The sequence below is a fragment of the Candoia aspera genome, chromosome 4 (assembly GCF_035149785.1).
Source record: "Candoia aspera isolate rCanAsp1 chromosome 4, rCanAsp1.hap2, whole genome shotgun sequence".
Taxonomy (NCBI): Eukaryota; Metazoa; Chordata; class Lepidosauria; order Squamata; family Boidae; genus Candoia; species Candoia aspera.
The window spans coordinates 84,384,525-84,409,399 of record NC_086156.1 but is presented as its reverse complement, the minus strand read 5'-3'; the positions used below and the strand labels follow the sequence as shown (position 1 = coordinate 84,409,399).

Here is a 24,875-nt window from a genome sequence, read left to right as displayed (position 1 = left end):
TGAATGCCTGGAACCTCTTTCTGCATTCCGTTTTAAGATTATATGTAGACCATATAATATTATACTGTATAGCTTTTCTTTTTACTTTATTGGTCATTGACAACACACACCTGAATAGCAGACTGAACAAGCAAGGACATAGGTCTCCTAATGGTAATTTTTCTGATTGTGCTGGAGCAGGCTGGCTGTGTGTGCGCACGCGCACGTACACTTTGATACCCAGCACAAGTTGGCACTGAACATACATTCCTGGATTAATTTGTGCTGAGAATTTGTAAAAAAAACCCACCCCAGATTCAAATGAAAAATCTCTTATTCACACCTCTTATTCAAAAACTCCAGATAGAGTAAAAGCACTGTATTATTTCAGATCATGTTTCTAAAAGTATGCCAAGATTAAAAATAGCTGGCAACTTTCTATTATCAGGATGGATTTTTTTTTTAAAGAAGAACTGAGTGTTCTGGAGCAAACTTGAGATTTTTCTCCTCTTCCATTTTTTTATGATTTTCCTTTGCTCCCTGTTGCTCAAATGCAATAACCCATTATGATTTTTGTTTAGCTTTCCATTTACATCAAGCTTCCCTGGCCTTGGCATCCAAAATATCACAATGGTAACTGTCTCTGTTCTCCATCGCTATTTTGGAACTTTGCCTTGTCATGGTACAATATGATTATGTTGGAATAGTTGGGAGAATTCAGATATTTCTGTCAAATTGAAGGTTAAGAGTGTTGAGATGTGGCCGACTTATTTAACTTGGATTATAACCAACTCTAAACAAAGCAATCACTTCCTAATGACATCATTCAGCTCAGGAACGGACATTGTGTTCTACAGGGCTGAAGGGAGTCCCAGTAGACAGAGATCGTATTTGTGCACACAGATACAGAGCTTTCCCCATTAAGCTGACACAATCTTCTTCAGTGCTTTCAGAGTCCATGTAACTTACCAGAAAATTGCTATGATACTAATTATGCTGGGGCGGGGGGAGGAAGACCAGCCCTGTTTCCAGAATAATTGTGGTATTGGCATGAGGGAATAGGGGGGTGTAGATCATGTAGCACCTATCAGGAATACATTCAATCAAGCACATATTTTCCTGCGATCATAAGGCAGCTGTAGAAGTCACACAGCTGCTTCAAAGTTTTCCCTACAAGGCTACATGCGTACCCACGTGCTCTCTCAATCACATTTTGCCCTTCAAATCTGGATTTCTGAACAGCAGTATTAGATGCTGAAATGAATCCAAGAGATCGTTGCTCCATTTTCCAACAGACATCATCCTAGGTATTGTTTGATATCGACAAATATTAGGAGCTGAAACAAGTTTGGGGAATTTAATTCCATAAACTTTAAAAAGCAGCAACAAAATAAAAATCACAAGTTACAAATCATACCATTTTTTTATTCATAAAATAACCACTCAAGCTTATTTACAATCAAGGCACAATGATTCAAGACCTCCAGTACCATAAACAGTGGGAAATTCCAGTAAACAACAAATATATATATATATATTCATTTATTTATATATGAATGTATTTATGTACACATCGCTAAAGATAAGTACATTCTTTATAATTTAAAACATACCTGGGAGATGGGGAGGGATGGACAAAGAGAATATGGCTATTGTCAGGCATGAATGCACAGTGAATGAAACCAAATTTCCTTGACAGTGACATGTGGAACAGAAACTGGAAAAGGTCGATCCCTTTTAAGGAAGCTTTTACAGATCAAAATAAGCCCCCATTTTGGTACAGTCTATGTTCAATTTTGTTCAGTGCACAGGCCAGCAACTATCCTTGGCTCATGGAGAAAAGATAAATTAAGGCAGTTTTCCAGCCCATTCCTTTCCAGATTCAATAGACTACAAGTACCATAATCCCATGCTGTTTGGGAACACTGGGAGTTGTAGTCCAGCACATCAAATACTCACCAGATTAGAGAAGCCTGGATTAAAAAAACAAGTCTGAAATATTGACCAGCATGATGGATTATTAGATGTGAGCTAAAATTAGTCTTTAAAACGCCACAACGATTTTTGCTTTGTTTTGCTTTTATAAAAATCCTCAACTCCAAAGGCAGCTTCATTTCTCTGAGCTGGCAAGTCCAAGATTGTCCCCCATCAAACAATGAATTGCTGGATATGTCCCAGATCAGAAAACTGGAGCATTTTTTGGCAAGATCAGCTCTGCAGAAGCAGTTTTCCACAAATCCATATCTTTCTAATGCGGAGCATAAGGAATTAATTTCTCCTCTTGATTCAAAATGGTAGCCAGGAGACAGGCAGTGTGGAGGTGAACCTTGTTTTCTCAAGAGTTGTCTAGCTGGCTTCAGCCATTCTCACCTCGCTACCCATTCCACTGGATTTCTCTATAAGTTGCTTAACATTGAAAAGGAGCTGCCTAGCTTTAAGACTCTGTTCACTTTGCTCTTTGACCCAAAATTTTTCACACACAGCAAGGTAACCTGTTCAGACCCCATGTATGGGTGAGCTGGCTGCAGGTGCTCAGTTATGAGGGAAAGCCATACCTTAGACTCACTTTATTATTAACTCACACTTCACCCAGGGATGCATGACTACTAGCTTGAGAAAGCTCTAGCTGAAAGATTTGGTATCCATTTAGCAAAAGAACAGCTGCCAAGATCCAGTATCACCCTGACCCATCAAGATATTTTTTTAAAACTGCTCTTAAAAACAAAATCTGCCCTAAAGTTTGGAGATGATGGGGTCAAGACTCTATATAAACATCCCTCAGTCCCATTGACATAGCACTGTTGTGAGGTGCTGTGAGAAATGCCTAGATCTAGTCACCTATCCCTATTTGCAATAATGTTACTCAAAGGTAATCCTACCAAGGCTCACCAATGCAGGAGGGAGCCCATGAAAGTGTCCTATCCAGGGCTGCCTCTAGCTGGGAGCCAGTCCTGCAATGAACCACTCCCTAGCATCTCTCAAAATGCAACCAGGGATCAAATTCATCTCATTAAAAATAATTTCTGTTTAAAAAAATAAAACACTACCCTTTCTTCCCATTTCAAGCTTAGTGTTCCTTAAAAATAAGACAACAGTAGTATTAATACTAGTAAAACCACCCTTCCCTCCAGAAAATTACAAAAGAGAAAGTCTAAATTACAGCCAGTAGTCCTTAGCACAGTACAGGCTCCAGTGGTGAAACAACCAGTGTTTATTCTACAGGAAGGGTGGGAACTGATATTGGGCCAGAACCAAACAGGCCATTGGATTCAAGGGAGGTTTTGTTAAAACCTTTTTTCTAGGGGAGGGGACAATAACTCCTCTGCTAATTAAAGACAGGGACCTAAGAAGAGAGGATAGGCTTGGGGAGATTGGCTGAAGGACATACGGGGAGCTATTATTGGCCATAAATATCCTGCAGGCTCCCCATGCCTGTTCTATTGGGAATCAGGAAATGTGGCAACTGCAGTTACAGAAGGTGAAATCCATCCACCCTCCCCTCTAAATGAAACATGGCAGGGTATGACCAGAGTTGTAGTCCAATACATCTGAGTGGTGCCAGGTGGTGGAAGGCTGAGCTACAACAAGGTCTTTGAGGAGAAAAATGAGGCAAGCATTAACAAGGTCCAAAGAGAGCACAGAGGCATCTACCACTCTCAGCAAGTGGAAGTACTTTGTTTTCAAAAAATATGGCTGTATGCCTGCATTGGGAAAAACAGTATTTATGAAAAGTATATGTAACCTTACATTAACAAAGAACCTCCCAAAATGCCTTGACCAGCTGCTCTTGTGTAAGGACAGACATTCAAGTAGACTTGTTCTAGGGTAAGCCTCTGATAAGAAGATATGCAGGAAATTTGGTTTGTGGTTAGTGAAAGAGGATTCCATGAAAATGGAAGGGCCTTCTGCAAGAAAGCATCCAGTAAACATACTACAGGTAGTCCTCACTTAACGACCACAATTGAGACCAGAATTTTGGTTGCTAAGCAAAGCAGTCTTTAAGCAAATCTGACCCGATTTTACAACCTTTTTGCGGCAGTTGTTAAGTGAATCACCATGGGCATTGAGCAAACTATATAGTCGTTAAGTGAATCACACAGTTCCCATTGATTTTGCTTGCCGGAAGCCAGCTGGGAATGTTGAAAATGGCGATCATGTCACCACAGGTTGCTGTGATGGTCATAAATACGAACTGGTTGCCAAGTGCTCAAATCAAGATCAGGTGACCGTGGGGACACTGAAATGGTCATAAGTGTGAGAACTGGTTGTAAGTCAGTTTTTTCAGTACCATAAGCACCACTAAACGAATGGTTGTTAAGTGAGGACTACCTGTAAGATGGTTTTGCGAGATTATCTTACTGAGAAAAAATATAGGTGCATCTTGGGAAGAGTTCTACCTTAACAATCAAGTATCTGCTGTGCATGAAGAGGATCTTTTAATCCCCACCATCTTTTAAGTAGCATTGGACAGACCTGCCTGAAACCCTGGATGGCTGCTGCCAATCCTGGAGATGCTAAGGTAAATCACCCAAAGCTCATTTATACTAAGGCAGCTTCTTATGGCTGCTGAATTTGAGAGAGAAGCTGCGTGTTGGTTTAATCAAGATACATCTTTTGGAAGCCCAGGGACTCACCTGAAGGCAAAGTTTGACAGCTAAGATTGGATTTTATAAGCTGCCAAAATGGAAGGCTGTGTGGGAATCACACAGGAGTTGCTCTGAGCCCATGGGAGGGATAGTCAAGAGTGGGGCTATGTAATAAACAGCAGTTTCCTAAGATCACAACTTTTCTATTCAGGCCACTCACACAAGTGCTTATGCACGGTTGCCTATTCAGTGCAAAATGAAGCTGATTTTCAAATCTGCCCTCTATCCTGACTGAGGGAACTATATTTCCAAGAATGCTGGTAGTAGTGTTGGGGTGATGGGGGGGGGAGAGAAAAAAAAGAACTCATCAGTGCAAATGAAAAAGCTGCTCCTTTGTGCCTCAAGTTTTACAAATGCCTACCATGTCCACCTTGCAAGGATAGTTTTCTCCCCAAGATCACAGTGTCTGGAGAAAGGTTCAGGTCATAAATGACCAAGGACATATAACTTAGCTATAAATAAGAGTTCCTTGGTTGGTCCAGCAGTATTTACAAAGGAAAGCCAAGCAGCCTGGGAGTGAGTAGAGGAGGGTAGGGGAAACCGAGGCAGACGTCAGTAGTATCTTCCTGTTTCCTGCCAGTTTGTCACCCACCGCTTCTTGTGCTTTGAAGGCAAGAAACTGCCAGCCGGCTGGTAGCGCTCCTCCTGCCGGATGCGAATGGCATGGTACTTGGGCATGATTCGGTAGTAGCGGGTTGGCTTGAAAAAGTTGCACTGCGGATGGAGAGAAAGGGTGGGGGGGAGAAGTACATTCAGTAGGAGAAAACCAACAGTGAGAGAGACCACAGCTGAGAACCTGAGAGAGAAAAAGATGCAGAGACAGGAGAGGATGAAAGAGCAGCCAGAGACATTTTCATCTGTGAAAGAAAAAGAACAAAGCGAGCCAATACATTTGACCATTTTATCAGTGACGGGCTGATCCGGGAACTGAGAAACTCTGATTCATGGCACAGCTGTTCTGTATGAACCAAAACCACCACTGTGATGACTGACAATGCATCTGGAGAGGAATGCAGGTTTATTTCCTCTAGTTCGGAATCATCATTCTTGTTCATTCACATTTTCCAAGAGAGTTGTATGTTACTGTCATCCATCTATAATCCTCCTATATTTTCCCAATGCGAAGAAGTGTACTATAATCTCCATAGCTGATATGCCTTTGGCACTTGTAGGCATTTGCGGAGGTGTGTGTGGGTGATGTCATGTGTGTTATGATGCAAATGATGTCATTTCTGTCCGTTGCATTATAAATTACGTAACCCATGTCACGAGTATGGCATCATAGCTTCTTATGGATACCTATTTTGCTTTTTCAACCTATTTAAGGTATGGTTTGAAGTGGGCAGCAATCTCCAGTGAAGGTCACTTTTTGTGCTAAATTTGCAGTGGACATCATTTTCATCACCTTTTTAAAATCAGTTATTTTGAGTAGCAGTAAAGCACTTTTATGGATTAAAAAGGCTATTATTAAATGAATAGTAGCACTTAAATCAGAAGGCTAAAATGCATAACCTGAAGACTGCGTCCAACTGGTCAGCATTCCATTCCTTGCCCTTAACTCTTAACCCTTAAACTTTGGGCCCTTTATTGCAAGAGGAGAGTGGGGGTATTAAGATGAAAACGGGGTGTTTTTAGCCCTTCAAATGCCATATATTTCATCTCTTAAGACTGTTAATCCTCCACCCATAATTGAACCATGGCCCACTCATTCCTGTGTGGGATCCATCATATCTAACGTAGTCCTTGAACTGATGGAACTTGTACACCCTGATGTTATCACACTCTAGAATGTGCTCTCTTACACATTCTCTCTCTTAAATAATTGGGGTAGGAGAAACACATTCCAGTTACCCCTATTTCAGTAAATGGATCAATCTTGGAAAATGGGAACATTTCCACGTAACACAGCTTTGCTTCCAACCCTCACAGATCAGTGTGAAGCTGTCCTTTGATCATCTGCACTTTTGCTGGCCTCAAAATGCTGACAGAAGGGACTGTGGCCCCATCAGTTCTCTCTCCAGATGGCCAATAGGAAAGAGGATAAAAAACACTAGTTTTTTCATTTGTTCTGCCCCTTGAGTTATTTATTCAGTTTAGAGCAGCGTTTCTCAACCTTGGCAACTTTAAGATGTGTGGACTTCAACTCCCAGAATTCTCCAGCCAGCACGGTCAGCATGGCTGGCTGGGGAATTCTAGGAACTGAAGTTCACACATCTTAAAGTTGCCAAGGTTGAGAAACACTGGTTTAGAGGCTCCAGATGGCTTTGGGCAGCTTACATTAGGAAGGCAGATTCTAAATGCCCCAAACCCTGTGAGAATAGCCAAGACTTCAGTGACTTTCTGAACATCATCAGGGTGGGACTTGTACCTGAAGCATACCCAGTGTCCAATCTCATGAGCCAAGCAGAAACAGAGATAAGCGGTCCCTCAACTAGACAAGTCCTATGCTATGAAGGGCTTTATAGGTAATAACTAGCACCTTGGCTTCCACCTGGAAGCCAACTTGTAACCAGTGCAGCTTGCAAAGCAGTGGCATCACATGGGCACAGTGTGGCATGCCCATCACTGCCTGCAGCATTGCATTCTGAGCCAGCTGTAGTTTCTGAATGGTCTTCAAGGGTAGCCACTTGCACAGCACACTGCAGTAGTCCATTCATGAGATGACTAGGGCATGAGTGACTGTCTGAAGGGCCTTCCAATCCAGGAACTGGCACAACTGGCACACTAGATCAATCTGTGCAAAGGTCCTCTTGGCCACAGCTGCCACTTGCTCTTTCAGCAGCAGTTGTAAGTCCAAGATAACCCCCAGATTGCACACCAATCTTTACTGGGGAAGTGCAACCCCCACCAAGACTAAAGATGGAAAGTCCCCAGGACTAGGGGTGGGGACAAATATCCACAGCCAGTCTCAGCAGGACTGAGTCTGTTCCTCCCCCTCTAGACTGACACAGCCTCCAGAGACTGGGATACTCAAAAGTATCACTTGGTCCAGCTGGGGCCAAGATGTACAACTGGATATCATTGGCATACTGATGAAACCTGACCCTGAGCCAATGGATAACCTCACCCAGTGGTTTCATGTAGATGTGAAATGAAAGGGGTGAGAGTACCAAGCCCCAAGGCACCCCACAATTAAGAGGCTGCCGGCTCAATCTCTCTCCCCTCCCATCAACATTGACTGGGACTGACTAGGAAGAAAGGAGGCGAACCACTGACAACTCCCACTCCCTGCAGCCAAGCCAGAAGGATACCATGATGGGTGGCTCTGCCACAGATTACTGGCAAACACAATCAACAATACTATCTCTATACTACACCCTGGCCTGCCACAGTTCAGTAATAATAATAAAAAATCTGTACTTTGCACCATAGAAAATACATTGTGAGCACCTCCCCGCATTTTCATGACGTTACATTTATTTTTTAAAATATTGGGGGAGGGGGACTGAAATGGACTTTCAGCAGAGTAGATACCCTGCTGAATATTTTAAAAAATAAATGTAATTTCTTCTACTCCTATTACGAATCTCTGCTAGCTGTGATGGTGAAATAACAACACAGAAGATGTTTGCAATTCAGGGCTAGTCACAATAGCTCTAAATATTGTAGAGCCCAGATGCTAGAAGCCACACTGAAGCCAATGCTTCAACTGAATGCTTGTTGTAGTGGGGCTAGGCAAAGGTCTTCTTGAATCCAGACATTGGGAGATGTGGTGAAACAAAAGCAAAGTCAATAGAAAAACAGACCAGTTTTGTTACCAGCACAGACACAGAGAAATTCTAACTCAGCCTTTGAATGACATCATTATGGAAATGGGTAGGTAAAGAGCTGATTCAGGAACAGTGCAAAGGCTGCATTTACTGTAGCAGATTTCTATCAATGAAAGTACTAAAGTTATGCTGCTATAACACTTTCATTCACTAATTCTCTATTATATTAACACTTATTAAAAGTCTGGTTAGAAATAAATAGATGGCTGATAAAACGTGTCCCCCTTACAAAGGGTACAGAGAAAATGTGCTAAAATCTAATTTCAGTTGCCCAGTAAATTACTAAAGAAACAGAGGATAACAACATGGGTGGAATTTCACACTCAGAGAAGATATACACTATCCCCTAACAGCGCAGAGAGTTAATTGCAATTCTGCAATGATTTATCTGTGCTGAAAGTGGTCTGACTGGAAGCATCACAGATCAATTCCTGGTATTTCTTGAGAGTACTTACAGGCAGAAAACAGAAAAAAAATAGCAACATGAACCGCCAGTGAAAACCTACCAAAGCTGGTACAGTTCCTTATCTTCCTGAGAATACATCCAGATTTTTGAGGATTTGATAGGGATACTCCAAAATCCCAGTTAAGGTTAGGAATGGCAGCCAAAGGGAAAAGATGGTATTATGGTAGCACCCTTCCTGAATACAGAGGACCAAAGGATATATGGAACAGATGCTTACATTATTGGGTTCATTGTCAAGTTCCACAGTCTTCAATAGAAAAAGTGTTCTGTGCACAATTTTCAGCTAATGAGGGATTTTAACAGGATCCGTTCTGTCTTGAGGGAGTCTTCTGCCATATGTTATCCCCCTTTTTAAGATAGTTTCATTCCCCCTTACTGAAGTTGTACTGTGGGACTGGCAGAAAGTAACAGGTGTGAGAGTAAGCTTTATTTGAGTAGTTGCCTGCATGGGGCAAGGAAGATATACTCCATTTCCCAGTAATGGCACTGGGTAATTTCTAAAATGAGCTGGGCTAGAATTAAAGCCTGTCTGGAAGCCATTTCTTCAATGGATGTTGAATTTGTTAGATACTGGTGACGGGCAGGCATTCCTGACTACTGTCTGAGGAATGTCTCATCTCTTTCTCATAAACAGCTTCCTTCTCTTTCTTTTTTGCCACATCATTTCCCCTCTTTTTCTCCCCCCTTTTTTCCATCTGCATGAAACTATGTCCACAGGTAGGTTTCCCAGTCTGCACCAGTGTATTTCAACAGGGTTGACCACTTTACCAATATTAGTTCGTCTGCGCTGGCTCGGCCATCTCAACCATGGTCACTTGTATTGGCCCAGGACGTGGAAAGAAAACAGAGTCAAAAGAAAGAGAAAAGATACATGTAATCATTTAAAGTGCCATCTCAAAAGCCAATCCCCCAAATACCTAGTATTAAATCCTAGGAAAAGAAGCTTGAGTTAGTAAGGCAAACAGGTAAAAAGAGAAGCTGGCAGACTGCTCTAAATCTAGTGGAGAGCATGAAATATGTTGAGGGGGATCTCCTTTGAGAATAACTTAAGACAGAGATGCTGCATGGCTGCTAAGTAGAATGGACAGGTAATTTTTAGGATATGGTGCCTTGGTGGAAAGAGCTTCTAATAAAGAGATGGGGAGGTGTCAGGATCAGATTACCTAAACCCAGATGCTTCAATTTAGTATCCTTAAGTTTGGCAGCCTGAGATGAGCAGGCAGAAAGCACTCCTTTGTTGACCAATGAAAGGCAAAAAACAAAGGCTTCTAGTACCTGGGTCCAATCACAGAGGCTGCTATTACATACAGATAGACCTTTTCACATCTAAATCCACCTCTGAAGCCTGAACGCCCACACTGTTTTACTAGATTAGAGCCAAATCTCCAGATCAAACTTTACAATGACTGTATTTGCACAAGATGCTTAGCTGGGCTAAGGATAGGATTAGCGTACTTTGCAACCCAGGTAAATCATGTTAGTGGTAGTTAGAGTGGATTAGTTTTAACTCACATCAGACTTGAAGCTGTTTTGGGCTACCCTGAACTTCTCTAGACAGCCACGTTGTGGAACATGGTAAAAGGGATTGACAGAGCGTTAATCACCTCTTCCTGTCATCAGCACTAAGATAAGTGGCCCATCAAAAATGTTACACTGTCTGCTTTCTTTTACTTCTCATCTTCCAGTTATTACATGTGGGGGGCAGGGGGTAAACAGGAAAAAAAGAGGATGAGGTTGAGTAAGACTCTCCTCATCCTGCCTATGGTGGCTCTGAACCCATTCAAGCTGCAGTGGGGCTTTCACCCCCAAATTGGAAAAAAATGCAAGGAAGTGATAGCCCCTTTAACGCTGGCTAGACTTCCTGTGGAGATGGCTGCTGCTGACTGCCTGAGGAGCAGCTGATCACCTGCCAACTGAGCGCCTACTCAAGAGTAGTGGCAGAGCTTTCCAAACTGATCATGCAAATACAGCCAACAGAAAGAGTGGCTAAGAAGTCTTACCTGTCAGCGACTAAACTATAGACATGGGATTTCCGATTTTGGCATTAAACTAGCACAAATCTTAACCTGTGACCATCCAGGCATGCCTCAGAGATATGGCAGGTTTGGTTCCAGACCACCATGATAAAGTGAGTATCACAATCAAGTGAGTCAAACAAATCTGTTGGTTTCCCCGTGCACATAAAAGTTATGTTTACACTACACTATAGTCTATTAAATGTGCAATAGCATTATGTCTAAAAAACCCAATGTATATACCTTAATTTAAAATACTTTGTTGCTAAAAAAATGTTAATCTGTTGGGAAAATGGTGCTGATAGACTTGCTCTATGCAGGGTTGCTGCAAACCTTCAATCTGTAAAAACAAATGCAGTATCTGCGAAGTGCAATAGAACAAGGTATGCCTGTACTATTTTAAAAAGCATTCCCTAGTTTTTTATCTCTTCAGGATTTCTGTAATATAATAAAGGCAACTGATAACTTTTCAACATAATGTCAATCAAGAGGTTCTCTGAGCCTAAATGTGTCGCATCCTCTTGGTGGCAAGACCAACACAAGTATCTGCTAACATACTACTGCTCAGTGGTAGAACCCAAGCTTTGCATGATTAAAGTCCCCAACCCAGTCCTCAGAGAGAGAGAGAGAGAGAGAGAGAGAGTGTGTGTGTGTGTGTGTGTGTTAAGTAGCAGGTAGCAGGTGATGAGCTATCTCCCTGCCAGTGACCCTGGAGAGCCACTGCTAGTCAGTATAGATTAGTGTTTCTGAACCTTGGCAGCTTGAAGATGTGTGGACTTTGACTCCCAGAATTCCCCAGCCAGCTGGCATGGCATGCTGGGGAATTCTGGGAGTTGAAGTCCACACATCTTCAAGCTGCCAAGGTTCAGAAACACTGGTGTATATAATCCTGGACTAGATAAACTATTCATCAAAATAAGGCAACCACCTGTGGCCAGCTGGCATACCCATCCTCTATGTTCTCTAGCTCAACACTACCAGTTTGCAAACAGGAATGAAGAAGTGCAGGGGAAGATTCAAAAGTGCAGGGACTGACAGAGACAGGGAACAAAAGGCAGACCTTGCCCCACCCATCCAGCCACCCCTCAATGATTTACCAAGATACAGGGCAAAGGGGTGGGCAGTGTCCCCCCCGAGACGGGAACTAGTAGCTGTCGGTCAGCCGCTTAGTTTCAGAAGGCTGGATCTTCATCATGGCTTTCTGGCCCTTGGCTTCATACAAGGCTCGTGTGCTTGCCCTCCGGAAGAAGCCACACTATGAGGAAGCAGGGGGCAAAGGTCAGGGGTGTTGGGGTAGGAAATAAAAAGCACAAGTCAAGTATCCAGCCCAATGGCTCAATGAAGATCACCTTCAGGGTATGCACTCAGGGTATGCTTGTTTCATTGTTTCACTCCAGGCATTATATGAGACTGGTTTGGAGGTCAGATGAAATTACCTCCTTAAAAATATAAACCTTCTATGTATTTCTATTGCAGTTTTGGCCTGTCCGAGGTTTTCATGATGCTATTGTCCCACGGCAATAGCTTCAAGCATAATTACAGGTAGTCCTCAACTTACAACCAAAATTGGGACCAGAATTTCCATTGTGAGTCATTGTGGTTGTAAGTCAAGTCACCACATGGCTGGACCCGATTTTACAACCATTTTTACAACGGTCATTAAGCAAATCACAGGTCTATAAGCGAATCACAGCGGTTGTTAAGCGAATCCACCTTCCCCAATGGGTGTTTTTTGGCAGAAAATGGCAAAAAATGTCACAAAACACAATCACGTGACTGCGGGATGCTGCAACTGATTGTAAATGTGAGCTGGTTGCCAAGTGCCTGAAATGCGATCATGTGACCACAGGGGAGTGGTGTGACATTTTGTGATGCTTGGAAGTGTCCTAACAGGACCTAAAGCACCCATTCTGAGGCTGTCATAACTTCGGACCATTGTTAAATGAACGGTCGTAAGTCAAGGACTACCTATAATAGAAAATGAATTAGCAATTTCAGGCATGCCCCAAAACGGAGCTCCAAACCACTAAAGGTCTATTACTCTTAAGGATTTGTCAAGGTGCTTCATACCAGGGAGGAGATGCTGTTAACCCTACTGAAGTATAGCAGTGATGCTACTGGCATGGTTTGGCACTTTGTGTTTCTTCAGGGCTCTCTCCAGCACTAGCAACAGCTTACTAGAAGAACCAGAGGGGAGTCTGCAAATGTTTGCTCATTAGTAGTGGAGGCCACTTTGCCTCCTGAAGCAGCTCTGAAAGGGTACCTTGTTCAAAGCACTGTCTAAGAACCTACCCTTTCAAAGCTTTGCAAAACCCTAATAGTCACTTATGATGGTTGCAATTCAGAGATAAACTTTCCTTAGCCAAAACCATGCAGCTAAGCAAGGAATAAGCAGCCTGATGCCTTCCATATGTTCTGGACTTCAATTCCCATATTCCAATGATATAGCTAATGGCAAAGGACTGTAAGAACTATAGTCTGAAAATCACCAGGTTGCCTACTGCAGTAATCTGTTTTGGAACTATAGCCCAGTTGCAACCATCTCAGAGCTTCTGAATACTTGAGACTCCCTGGTCCCATGTTGGTTTCCAGAAATAGGGACCAGACAGGGAGTTCCATAAAGCTTTAGTAATGTACACTATGCAGAATGCTCCATCTGTCCCTCAGCAGTGGAAAGTGTGCTTAAGAAATCCCAGTGAGTCACTGAACAGAGGGGGATAACTGCGATGCAGTGACTGACGTTGTTATGTTATCCTAAGGCATCTGTACCTATGGAGTCCCAAGCATTCACCCAATTCCTACACTAATTAGGATCTAAATATAGTTTCTTAGCCATCTAAGAAATTATATTTAGAGGCAATGGTTCCTCCTGGGGTTGGCTGGTATCACAGAGCTCTCCCCAAGAATGACATCTTTGCTCCTTGGATTCTGTATCTATTTTATTCTTTATTTATACTGGTTGTTGATACTGTAATTATATTTTTATGGTTTTAATTGTTGATTTTATTGTGAACCGCCCAGAGTCCCCCTTTTTGGGGAAGATGGGTGGTGATATAAATTTGAATAATATAAATAATATAAATAAATAAATCTAGCCAGATTCCTTGTGGTGAAAAAGAATGAATCAAACTCCCAGCAGAGGCCTGTTTTGTTTTGTTTTGTTTTGTTCCTTGGCTGATCTCCAGAATGAAGTGTTTGAGCTACAGACCAGAGCTGACTCAGTGCAGCTTACGTCATTCTGGATAAAGTGGGGGGGAGGAGTTACTTTCCACCTGCCCATTTGGAACTAGCCTGGCCAGTTTTGCTGCAGCCAAACGCGTAAACATCCTGTTTGCACGTGAAACCAGTGTATTCATAATCAGAGAACACACCTTTATATGCCCTTTCATTATAATTAAATTTGAATAATAACATAAAAATAAAAATAACAAAAATATTGCTTGGACTTCAGACTTGCTACAGTCAGTTGGGTTGTGTGGGTGAGTTCGTTCCTTTGCACCACATAGGCACAGGTCAACAGGAACTGTTTGCAACTTCAGAGCGGCAACTTCCAAAGGGTCTGTCTACCTAGGTTGGGTTCAGAGGGAAAAGAAGAAGTTGGACTGTCTCTACCCACAATTCAAGGTCTTCATTTCTCACCTTCCACAGCAGTAAGATGATAAAGCCCAAAAGCAGAAGTCCTGCTGCAACAGCAACTAGCACCACCCACAGCTCAATCTCAGCTGGCTGCTCTTCACTCAGTTCCGAGTCAATATCCACAGTAAACTAAAATCAGAGCAAAGAAATGAGAAATAAGCAGGTCTTTGGAGAGAAAAAGCAGGATAAATGCAAAGTTGGTTTGGAGGAACAGCATGTCCAGAGCTGTTCCAGTTGAGAAAAACACAGGAGCATCAGCACAAGGCTGCTAGTACACTCCCATTGGTATAATTCAGTGTAATCTAACGCATATATTTATTCTTAATTATATTTGGCCTTTGTATTATGGTTTCCCCAACACCCTAAAACTCTGTGTGTGTGTGTGTGTGTTTGTGTGTCTGTGTATATATGTATATGTATGTGTGTGTGTGTGTGTGTGTATCTCCTTTATGGTTTTTTTCAACGTAACAGTACATTAAACCAAAGCTACTGAGCCCAAATTACAGATTTAGATTCAGTGCCAAGGTAGAACCATAGGTGCTTTTCATGCAGTCTGTCTAGGAATGTGGTGAATGCAAAAGAGGGAAGCAGCCTCCCTTTTTATGGTATCCAAATGTTTTAAAAGGCCAGAACTGCTACGCATGTAGGACTCCTAATTGCCTTTATAATTCTAGGGTCTCCTCCCAGACCTTCAGCTAAATGCACAGTTGCTGAGATGGGAGATCAGGAACATAATCCTGCTCCCACTCCTCTTGGAAACAAATTAAAAGGACTTGAACACGCTAATAACTTATTAAGAGTGCATCCACACAGCCATGTTGATGTGCTTTCCTCCCATCCTTTAGACAGAAGGAAAGTAGGTCATTAGAAGAAGGACCCACCCCAACAGCCTAGCATTTACTGCACCCCGGGAATGAGGCTGATGATGTTACCACCCTTACAGAAAGTAATGCTGGTTACTTTCAGGACAGTGATTGGTCTGCTTGCAGAGAGAGAAACAATAGGAGCAGCAAAGGTTTTAATCCCCCAGGCCATCACTCATTTCAATAGATTGCAAGCAGGCAGTGTATTTCCCAACTGCTGTAATTGACCAGAGGGGCAGAGGACACAGAGAGAAAACAGTGGGCTGTGATGGGGGGAGAGATTTGACATGAAGCTGTTCTGGGAACTGCAAAGGGGGGTTATGACCATCATGGTCCTTTCTCTCAGCCAGGAGGAAGTATCTGAGGGGCAGTTAAGATAAACAGAGTAACAGGGGACCGAAGGCAGCACCTATCTCACTGAGTTGTATTCCACAATTTAAAAAAAATCATCATCATCATCATCATCATCATCATCATCATCATCATCTTATCCCACTTATTTTGGTCATAGTTAGCATGGTCACTTGGCGTTGTACCTTATGACCACAGTAAGTGAGGACTACCTGTATTATTATGATAATCTACATAAAATCTTTTAAGCACAGAGACATTTCTTGATCTTAATGAGTGCAGGCAGAAGAAGAAAAACACATCCCCCCCTTTTTCTAGAGCTGTCAAGTCAGATTAGCCCATAATCCCACTCAATTCTTCTATTCTGCTGAGATCCCAATGGGAATATTGACCATGTGGAAGGCTTGCATTTGGCATGCCATAAGGTTGATGTTCCTCTGACCACCCAGAGGAGAGGAGAGGTGAACCAAGCTGGGTTGGGTTGAATTTTGGGTGAGGTTCCGCTCTCTCTGGAAGCCAAAGCACTAACAGCTGTGGAGGCACAGAGCCCAGCAGCGGGATGGGAGGGGATAGTCCTGCAGTGGCCCAATTGGAGCCCCATAGGTTGCCAGCCTCTGAAGATTCCTCCTCCATGCAACCTAGGATGTCTGTAAAGGAGGTTTTCTTCCTTTTTCCCAGGGAAAATGTGACTTTCCAGCCAGAGCATCTTGGACCTGCTTCAGCCTGCCTCTGCTGCAAGCCGGAAATGAGAAGCTGCTTTGAATAAAGGCTTTCAAACAATGCTAAGTACGGCATCTTCAAGCCAGGGCAAGGAGGCTGAGTGGATGAGCATTGAGTGAGTCACACTGAACCAAAGAGTTTCACACGAACAGGGTAGAACGGCTGTTCTCTTTCCAAATGTAGACTATCCGATCAAGAGGTTGCAAGCTTGCAAGCAGTTTTGTGCCATGCTCCAAGGGAACTTGACAACTGCCTATCTCACCCTCACAAAGGAAGAGGACAGGGTTCAAGGGACTCCCCTTCCAACCCCCAGTGGAGGTCTTGCTTATGCGTCAAATGATTTCATCAGTCTGCAGAAGCGTGCCAGAACTAGGCCCGAATCAGTGAAGAGAACAAGGAGTCAGCCCTGATCTGAAAATAAATTCCAGAAGAATTGCTAGGATCTGGAAATTATGGTGGGAAGGAGAGAGCAGAGGACAGGCCATGGGGAAAGGATCTGCTATGCCTCCAGCCTCAATCCATGCCATTTCCTCCCATGCATACCTTCCCTTATGGCAGGACTTTCATTCCCTCTCTGGCTGGCCAGCAACGTTTTCAACATCATTTTGAGGGGGCCCTGAGTGTGATTGATTGTGAGTTGGTTGCAATGGCTACAGCATCCCACACTGGCTAGTTTTACACGGCATGCATCACTTAACCTGTTTTCTGGATTCATATAATATACTGAACTATAAACTACCCAATCAGGCTGGCCTTGCACAACATGAGAAACTACCACCACCACCAAAAAAAAAAGTAAAAATAACGACACTGAGCATGGTGCACAAATGCAGTCCATAGGTCTTTAACTGGCTGATTAACTGCATTGTGCTAACCCAGCCAATGTGTCACTTTCAAGCCATTTCAGAGTTATGCTTATAGAGCAGCAGGCCAGGACGGTGAGCTACTCCGAAGAGCTGTTGGGCTTAGCTGTAAGAAAGAGACCATTTCAGAGGGTAAATAGTGCAAGCTAGCCCAAAGCAGCTGCATCATTTCATCAACTGGATGGGCCAGGCCTGGAGAAAAGAACGTGTAAACTGGAATTAGCAAGTAATTCCCTGGAGTTATCTCATCCTTTTACTCACCCACACTGTGCGATTTTTCATGTTGATCGTAGAGGAGTTTGTCCTGAGGAAGAGAGTCACTTGTCCATCTACCTTGACACGATCGAAGTCGTTGTAATCCTATAAGTATCAATATGTGTGTTAAAAGCAGCAACTTCTGTTGTCTATCCACTTAACTTTGAAATATGTATATGTATTTGTGTATGTGTGTGCGTATATATATGTAGATAATGTGGGCAATTAATACATTTATAATAATGATACATTACACACATAGGCAGAGAGGACAAAAGCCAGGAAACTTGTCTAAAAGGTCCCTTCAGGGAGGTAGAGAAGAAGGAACTAAGTCGTTAAGGAAACAAAGAAAAAATGGCACCTGAACCAGACAAAGGAAGTTGAGCCTGAGCACATGGAGGAACCCCCCCCCCCCCCGCTCAATCCCATCTACAGCTACCAAACTTGTGAATCAACAAAGCAAGGAATTTGGGGGATAAAAGGTGTCCCGAAGCCTGCCCATTCCTTGAGCCCTCTTTGGATCCAGACTTGGTGGCTTCTGTCCCTCTAGCTAGTGCCTGGCAGCTTAGTTGGATGTGGGTAAGTGTGGATGAGCGTGTGTGTGTGTGTGTGTGTGTGTGTGTGTGAGAAAGAGCAATGTACCTTGTAACCAGTAAAGTTTTGCTGTTACTTTAAATTCACTGGGTCTCCGTGGGTTACAAAGAACCTGTTGTGCCTCAGTGTTCGGCTGAAAGTTATTTGTGTGTCCCTAATTACTTCCCAGCTGTTGACCAGGGCTGTGTGCCTTGTCTGCTCAAGCCGCACGTATCCGGAAAACCCAGGTAGAAACCAAGGGGGGCTGACAAGATCTGCGTGCCTCAGCAGGCTGTGAGTCTGTGAGTGACTGACCATAAGCCGAACCTGGGAGCTTGTGTGTGTAACGGTGGCCTTAGCTGTCAAACAGAAATTGCAGCATAGCCCCCAACTGCAAAAATAAAAAATAAAAAAATCCACACCCAGCATGCTAGTGTAACCAATGTGCTACTAAATGGGAGCAGAAGCACTTACCTCAATGAAGGTACTGTTCCAAACACGTGCTCGGACCTTCACATTTGTCACTGCTCCGATATCCCACAGGGGGCATTCAAACCAGATGCATCGAGAAGTTCCTTTGGAACAGCTCTGGAAAGAAGTAGTAAGGGAGGGGAAAGAATCACTGGTGACATATTAGAAGACTGTTTGGTGTAACATACAGTCAGAAGAATTTTTAATTTCTTCCTTTTCAAATGGCGTTTGAAAACAGGCATGGGCAACATCATATTCCCAAAGCAGCCCAAGATTGCAACACCAACATTTGGTGGCAACATCTCAGGGGTACAATGCTGGCATTAAAAAACATGGGGAAAAAATCAAAGAAGAGATGACTGCCCCAAGAGAATTGCTCCAATTCCACCTCCAAGCCCTTGAAAAAAGGGTTCAACAAATTTTGTTGAAATTTGTCAACAAAATGGCCACATATTGATGTTGTTGCCGTTTTTGTGTAAAAAACATTAAAATAACGGTAGGAACCATTGTTATTTACACCCATAAACCCGCTCAAAATTAACAAGATACAGGTTGAAACAGTTCTATCTTGCCCTTTTCAGTGGCACCAGAAGGCCTCCTGCAGCTTCAGGAGAGTGAACTGTTGCCTTTAAAGCCCATGAAATTGCCCATCCCTGCTCTTACAATTTGGAAAGATTGGGAGCAATCTATGGGTTCTTTGAAATATAACTGGACATAGTTTCAATGGTTAAAAAAATGGTATCTAGATCCAATTCCTACTATACCATTCCTAAGTCAAAAAGATTTCTGGAAGAAAGCAAATATCAGAATTTTGCTAAGAAAAACACATGGACATGTTCATTCAGTGACTACAAATTGCTTGATTTGGGGGCGACTTTATCTTTTTACCTGAAACACACACACAACCTGCCCTCACCCTCCACTCCCCAAACACAGCCATTCAAAAGGATAGGGGCTGTTATACCTGGTCCCAGGTTGGGACAGTAGAGAGCAGTGTTTCTCAACCTCGACAACTTTAAGATGCATGGACTTCAACTCCCACACATCTTAAAGTTATCGAGGTTGAGAAACACTGGTATAGAGCAATAGTGACTGGCCTGGAGAGGTTCTTGACAAAGGAATCCTGATTAAGAGGAGAAAGAATTATCTATAATGATGAAATGGTTACCAGTGCTGTTTCTGATTTGGCTTTTTTTGACGATGCCAAGGTGATTGGAAGCTCAGACTTTGGCAATGCCTGCAACTCACGCTTTCTCCGTGCTGGGGAAATGCTGTGATCCATTTGCTGAAAAGGGAGAAATACTGGCTGTTATTCTGTCCCTGAATGTCAAGAAGTGGCAAAGGTGTTTTTATAGGACTGGAATCTGATCTGGAACTGAGAACAGCATAGTGGTGGTGCTAGGCCCTCAACAAGAGGGTGCCTTATAATCAGGGAATGACTCTTCATCCTGCAGGAATCAGGAATCTTTTGCTGATATTGTGGACCACTTTTTTTTTTTTGGCTAAGATCCTATCCTGTATCCTTAAGTATACCAGAAAAAGTTCATTAATTGGAATTCTGTTAGTTCCACCTGAGGAATGGACTAGGTATATAACCATAATAAAATGTCTTATTTTTGAAATATTATACCAAGTTCACCCAAAGCCAAATAAAATAGTCAATCAAGAATCTTCATTTTCAGTCTCCCCTAAGTATCTTGAGAATGCAACTTCAGGAACTCCCAGTTGTTGGCAATACTAGCTAGGAATTCTGGGAGGTGCAACCTTCACACAGCACACTATTCAAAGCAAACCTGGCAGCTATAAGTGATATCATCATCCCTGGAATGAGAGGCCAAGGAGTTCATCTCAAAATATACGTATTTATATTAAGTAGAGATAGAGCAAAAAGGAGAAGAGACTGGGAATAGACACTAGACTCACGGTGAGGTTGAGGGGGTTGATGACCTGCCCAGATGGTTCGCAGTGCCAGGATCCATTCCCTTTTACCAGGATTTCAGTGGGGTACAGCAGCCACTTTCCATTGCTGGCTTCATAAGGCCATTCAAAGCCTAATATGATTGTTCCCAAAGAACTTACGAACTCACTCTTTGTAGTCACCTTAACCAAAAAACAACAAAGATGACATGTTGACACTTCAGTTCTGATCACGGAAAAAATGAAAAGTCCACCTTTGACAACTGCTTTTCCAATCTTTAATAAAACCAAGAATGTTGGCTTCAATCAATTACACATATTGGTAATTTGTATAACAGCAGGAAGGAAAAAGTGCTTTAGTTATTCTTTATTCCCACCCCTTCAGACAAGAATAAGAGGGTTGGAAAGGGTCAGAAGTTTAACTGTAAATGAAGTGGGATGTTCAGTCATTCTCATATCTGTCTATTTGTCTATCTAGCTATCTATCTCACAGTTTTTTGTGATTGGCACAAAAATTAAGTTCCCAATTTCTTTCAAGCTTCTATTCCTGATCTTGTCCTCAAGCTTTCTTTTTCAGTAGCCTGATTTAGGAGGGAAAGTTTTTACTTGTTGCTATTAGACAAGTAGGCTCAGCCACTGTTGCTCCTAAGCTCAGATGAGAAAGGAGTAAGGTTGGGTGTTGGGCTACCAGCTGCTAAAAAAAAAAGTCACTGCTACCAAAACAAAGGATGCAATGTAATGAGGTCTGACGGAAATACGTGGAAAGCAACCATTGCCCAATGTACTGAACACCACAGGTAGACCTATGTATAAATAAGTAAGTATTAGACAATTTGAAGTTGCAAACCCTTGTCCAGCTTTGTCATGATAGGATCCTAATCAAGTAAATCCATCCAAATGGAGTTCTGACTATATAAAATCAGAATCTAGAGTCTTTGGCAAAACTAGTCGTACCTCTCATAGCAGACACTTACCTGGAAGTTCAACTCAATGGGACTGCCAACATCTTGTTCATGCTTCATGGCTGATTCTCCTATGACTTTCCCACTAAAGTACGACTGAAGCCACCGGTTGATTCTACCGAGAGGAAACAGAGAAGTTGGAGGAGAGAGGTTTACAAGGGATTGGGCTGTTTTAACAAGTTAAATGATTAGGTCATAGTTTCTTGGGAGCATCCTGAGTTATTCAGTAACATAGGGAAGTAGGACCTAGAAAATTTCTTCCTCTCCAAGTGTGTTAGGATTGGAACTCTCTAGATTCCCTGCCTTGGACCATTCTAGCTGGGAAGTCTGAAAGCTGCAGCTGTCATACATCTGGAGAATGCCATGTTGGGGAAGGATGGTCTAGAAGTCCAGCTATACTTGAAGGCTGGGCTTCCTTTATGAAGGGAGACATGCAAACACAACATTCATCATATTTTGGCACAGCAATTTGTATGGCAATGAAACCCCCATTCCCATAACTTTCCTTTTTTAACCCATGTCAAAAATTTCAGAAGATACACACATGCTTAGTGATGCATCAATTGTGTAGTCCACTAACAAAACTGCTGTTGCTAGTTGGAGATCTTCTTGATAGCTTATCCTGTACAAGATACAATAGTGAAAAGGTCTATCAGATTATTTTTTAAATGACCCCCACAGGACATAAACTACTATGTCGTTACTCCTTTTGTCATCACTGTAATTATCTTAGAGGTTTGAATCCACATGGGAGGAGGCCACACAGTGGCTCCTCTTCCCATCAGTTGGAATTTGTGTTGCTATTTTGAGGCTTCTTGTATTACCTGGTGCAATGGGAGAATTAAAAAAAAAATAGTACTGGTATGGTTCCCCTGTGAACTTTATATATTAGAAAAACCCAGCATTACAGCAGGAATGGTTCATAATTACAGATAGACCATTTACTTCCTGCCACCAAAGCCTGTCCTACACATGCAGTTAATCATCTACAGACCTGAGAAAATAGAGTGGACTGCACCACCTTAAACTACGGGTACTTTTAAACTACAGATACAAAGTAAACTACAGCTTAATGCACTTTGTTGGTTTTGGTTAAGCACAAACAAACAAACAAAGCTTAATAGCAACAGCTTTCCTGAAAATAGAAATGTAGAATATTTCTCCTTCCTATGTTAATCTTCTTAACAAAGTCATAATCATAAGAAGTACTCCCCCCCACTTGTAATATGAGGAACATTCCAAAGAGGTACATTCAGTCCTGTGACTTTCTTCTCTTGGACATGCTGATCCAAGATCAACTGGTTTTACTGTGGGGTGTGCGTGTGTGCACGTGTATAGAGGGGTGTCTTATCTTCCGCTTCAGAACTTGCAAATGATTATCTGAATTGGAGATTTAACGCCATGTCCTGCTACTCCTTCCTCCAAATTTCCCAGTGCAGGGAGACAGACAGGAAATACCAGCACTCCCAATTCCACATCTTGCTCCTCTTAGGATGTCTCAGTAAGTGGGTATCACCAGTTATCTTTTCTTGGGACATAAAGTTAGAAGTCGTATATTTGAAGCCTCATTCTAGACCAGGCTTCCCAACCTGGTGCCTGGAAATTCTGGGAGTTGAAATCCCAGCCATCCAGAACAAAAGCACCAGATTGGAGAAAACTGTTCTAGATAGTGACAGGAGAGGAACTATCTTAACCCAATACGGAAACCATTTCTTGAACTCATTAGGTACAACTATTAAGACTCACGTGGAAGGCTGAACCTGGACGGTGACATTCTGGGTAAACAAGGTAATCCCACTAATTTCAAATGTGATAATCAGCTCTGCCTGGAAGAAAAGCAAGATTGTACAGTATTTTGTTATGTTTTGGATGATATACCTTTGTTGTATTTGTAATTTGGGGTCCACTGGACTGCCACCGGTTAGCCACATAAACACGTGTGGCAAGAAGGACCTTTTGCCAGCATCAGCTGATAAAATAGACGCATCACTGCCTGGAAGAGCAAGACCTGGCTTTGGTGACTCTTATTCTGGTAACTTCAAGCCTGGACTATTGACTTGTCCTTTCAAGACAAATATTATTCTGGATAAATGAATGCTTATTCAGTGCCATTTCCTATTCCTATCAATTCATGTTGAAAAAGAGTGGGAACAACTCTTTTTACCAAGAATTATCAAACAGAATGTACTCTTCTTGCAGGAAATTTGCTAATAAAAAGTTCAGTGTCTGATGCACAGCTGTTGATAAAACTGAAAGTAGAATTCCTTCTTTCCCCATTGGCAATATATACTGCTAGCCATCAAATACCAATTATAAAAAAAGCAGCCTAATTTCAACCCTGAGGATTTGAGTTAAAAACCAGGGTTTAAATCTAATCTAATAAATAATCTTAACAAAAATTTTAAAAATATATTCATTTGCTGCAGATGCTTACTCTTTTAAAAAAACTTTATGGTAATAAGGGCTAAGGTGGCCCTGAGGAATAAGCAGAAGCCCCCATAGATGAGTGCCATACAACAGTGCCTTAGTCTTTCCAGAGTGTTCAAATCAGAAACAACTCACCTGCTGGTTCCTTTTGAAGGGATTGCCCAGTTCACATATCACCCCCTCCTTAACTATGCAGGCCCCACTCTGAAAGGACGAAAAGACATTCTTCATTATCTTGCTAGTTACTGCCTTATTTTACTTATCTGTAACTCAATAAAGTTGGAGTTGAAAATGAGAATGTTTTATTTGCAGTTCCACTAGAAATGAATTGGTTCTTAAGCAACCAGGAAAGAAAATATGTTTTTAAGCCTACATAAGCAAGAATTCAGGTATAACCCCAACTTCCCCCAGATTCAACCTCTTACATTAAAAAAAAAAAAAATCTTTTGCTCACATTTTTTTAACTTTTTAAAAATTAAGTAAACCAAACAACAAAAAAGAAAACGCAAAGAAAAAAGGAAAATACGTATACATACATAACATGAACTTTACACAAGAGCGAAGATTGAAATGAAAATGATGGTCGTAAAGACTTTTTAGAAACAGTTTTAAAAAGGCAGAACAAGCAAAAATATAAAGGAAAAAAAAACACAGTAAGAAAAAGCATTCTATTTAGCTCCCCTTTTCTTTTTCCCCCCAGCAGCCAACTGCTACTTAAATATTTTTATACTATACTTTGGACATCTGCAATTATTGCTCATTTTTGTTAGGATCATTTTGTTTTTTTTTAAACAGTTTCCTTTTTTCTTCAAAAACCATATTCTGAGTGACTTGGCTTGCCTTGCTGTATAATAAATTGTATACAAGGGAACTATTCCTGCTTGAATTTGGTAAGATTTCTGCTGTGAATATATACAGTTAATTTTTCCAGTGCTGCCTATTTTTTAATTTGAGTCTCCCA

The 24,875-nt window shown here is 42.0% G+C and overlaps 1 protein-coding gene across 1 annotated transcript in view; it reads right to left on the bottom strand.

Moving 5' to 3' along the window:
- Positions 1-5,224: 5,224 nt before the first annotated feature.
- Positions 5,225-24,875, bottom strand: part of ITGA3 (integrin subunit alpha 3) — a 71,182-nt gene continuing 51,531 nt past the window's right edge. Inside the window, exons 16-26 of the mRNA XM_063300855.1 lie at positions 24,050-24,118; positions 23,234-23,313; positions 22,032-22,109; positions 21,500-21,602; positions 20,532-20,708; positions 19,777-19,893; positions 18,612-18,725; positions 17,571-17,669; positions 14,516-14,641; positions 11,974-12,131; positions 5,225-5,339 (exon numbers count right to left, since the gene is read on the bottom strand). Coding sequence (XP_063156925.1) covers positions 12,021-12,131; positions 14,516-14,641; positions 17,571-17,669; positions 18,612-18,725; positions 19,777-19,893; positions 20,532-20,708; positions 21,500-21,602; positions 22,032-22,109; positions 23,234-23,313; positions 24,050-24,118 — 1,074 coding nt within the window. The 3' untranslated portion in view covers positions 5,225-5,339; positions 11,974-12,020. The remainder of the gene's footprint in view (positions 5,340-11,973; positions 12,132-14,515; positions 14,642-17,570; positions 17,670-18,611; positions 18,726-19,776; positions 19,894-20,531; positions 20,709-21,499; positions 21,603-22,031; positions 22,110-23,233; positions 23,314-24,049; positions 24,119-24,875) is intronic.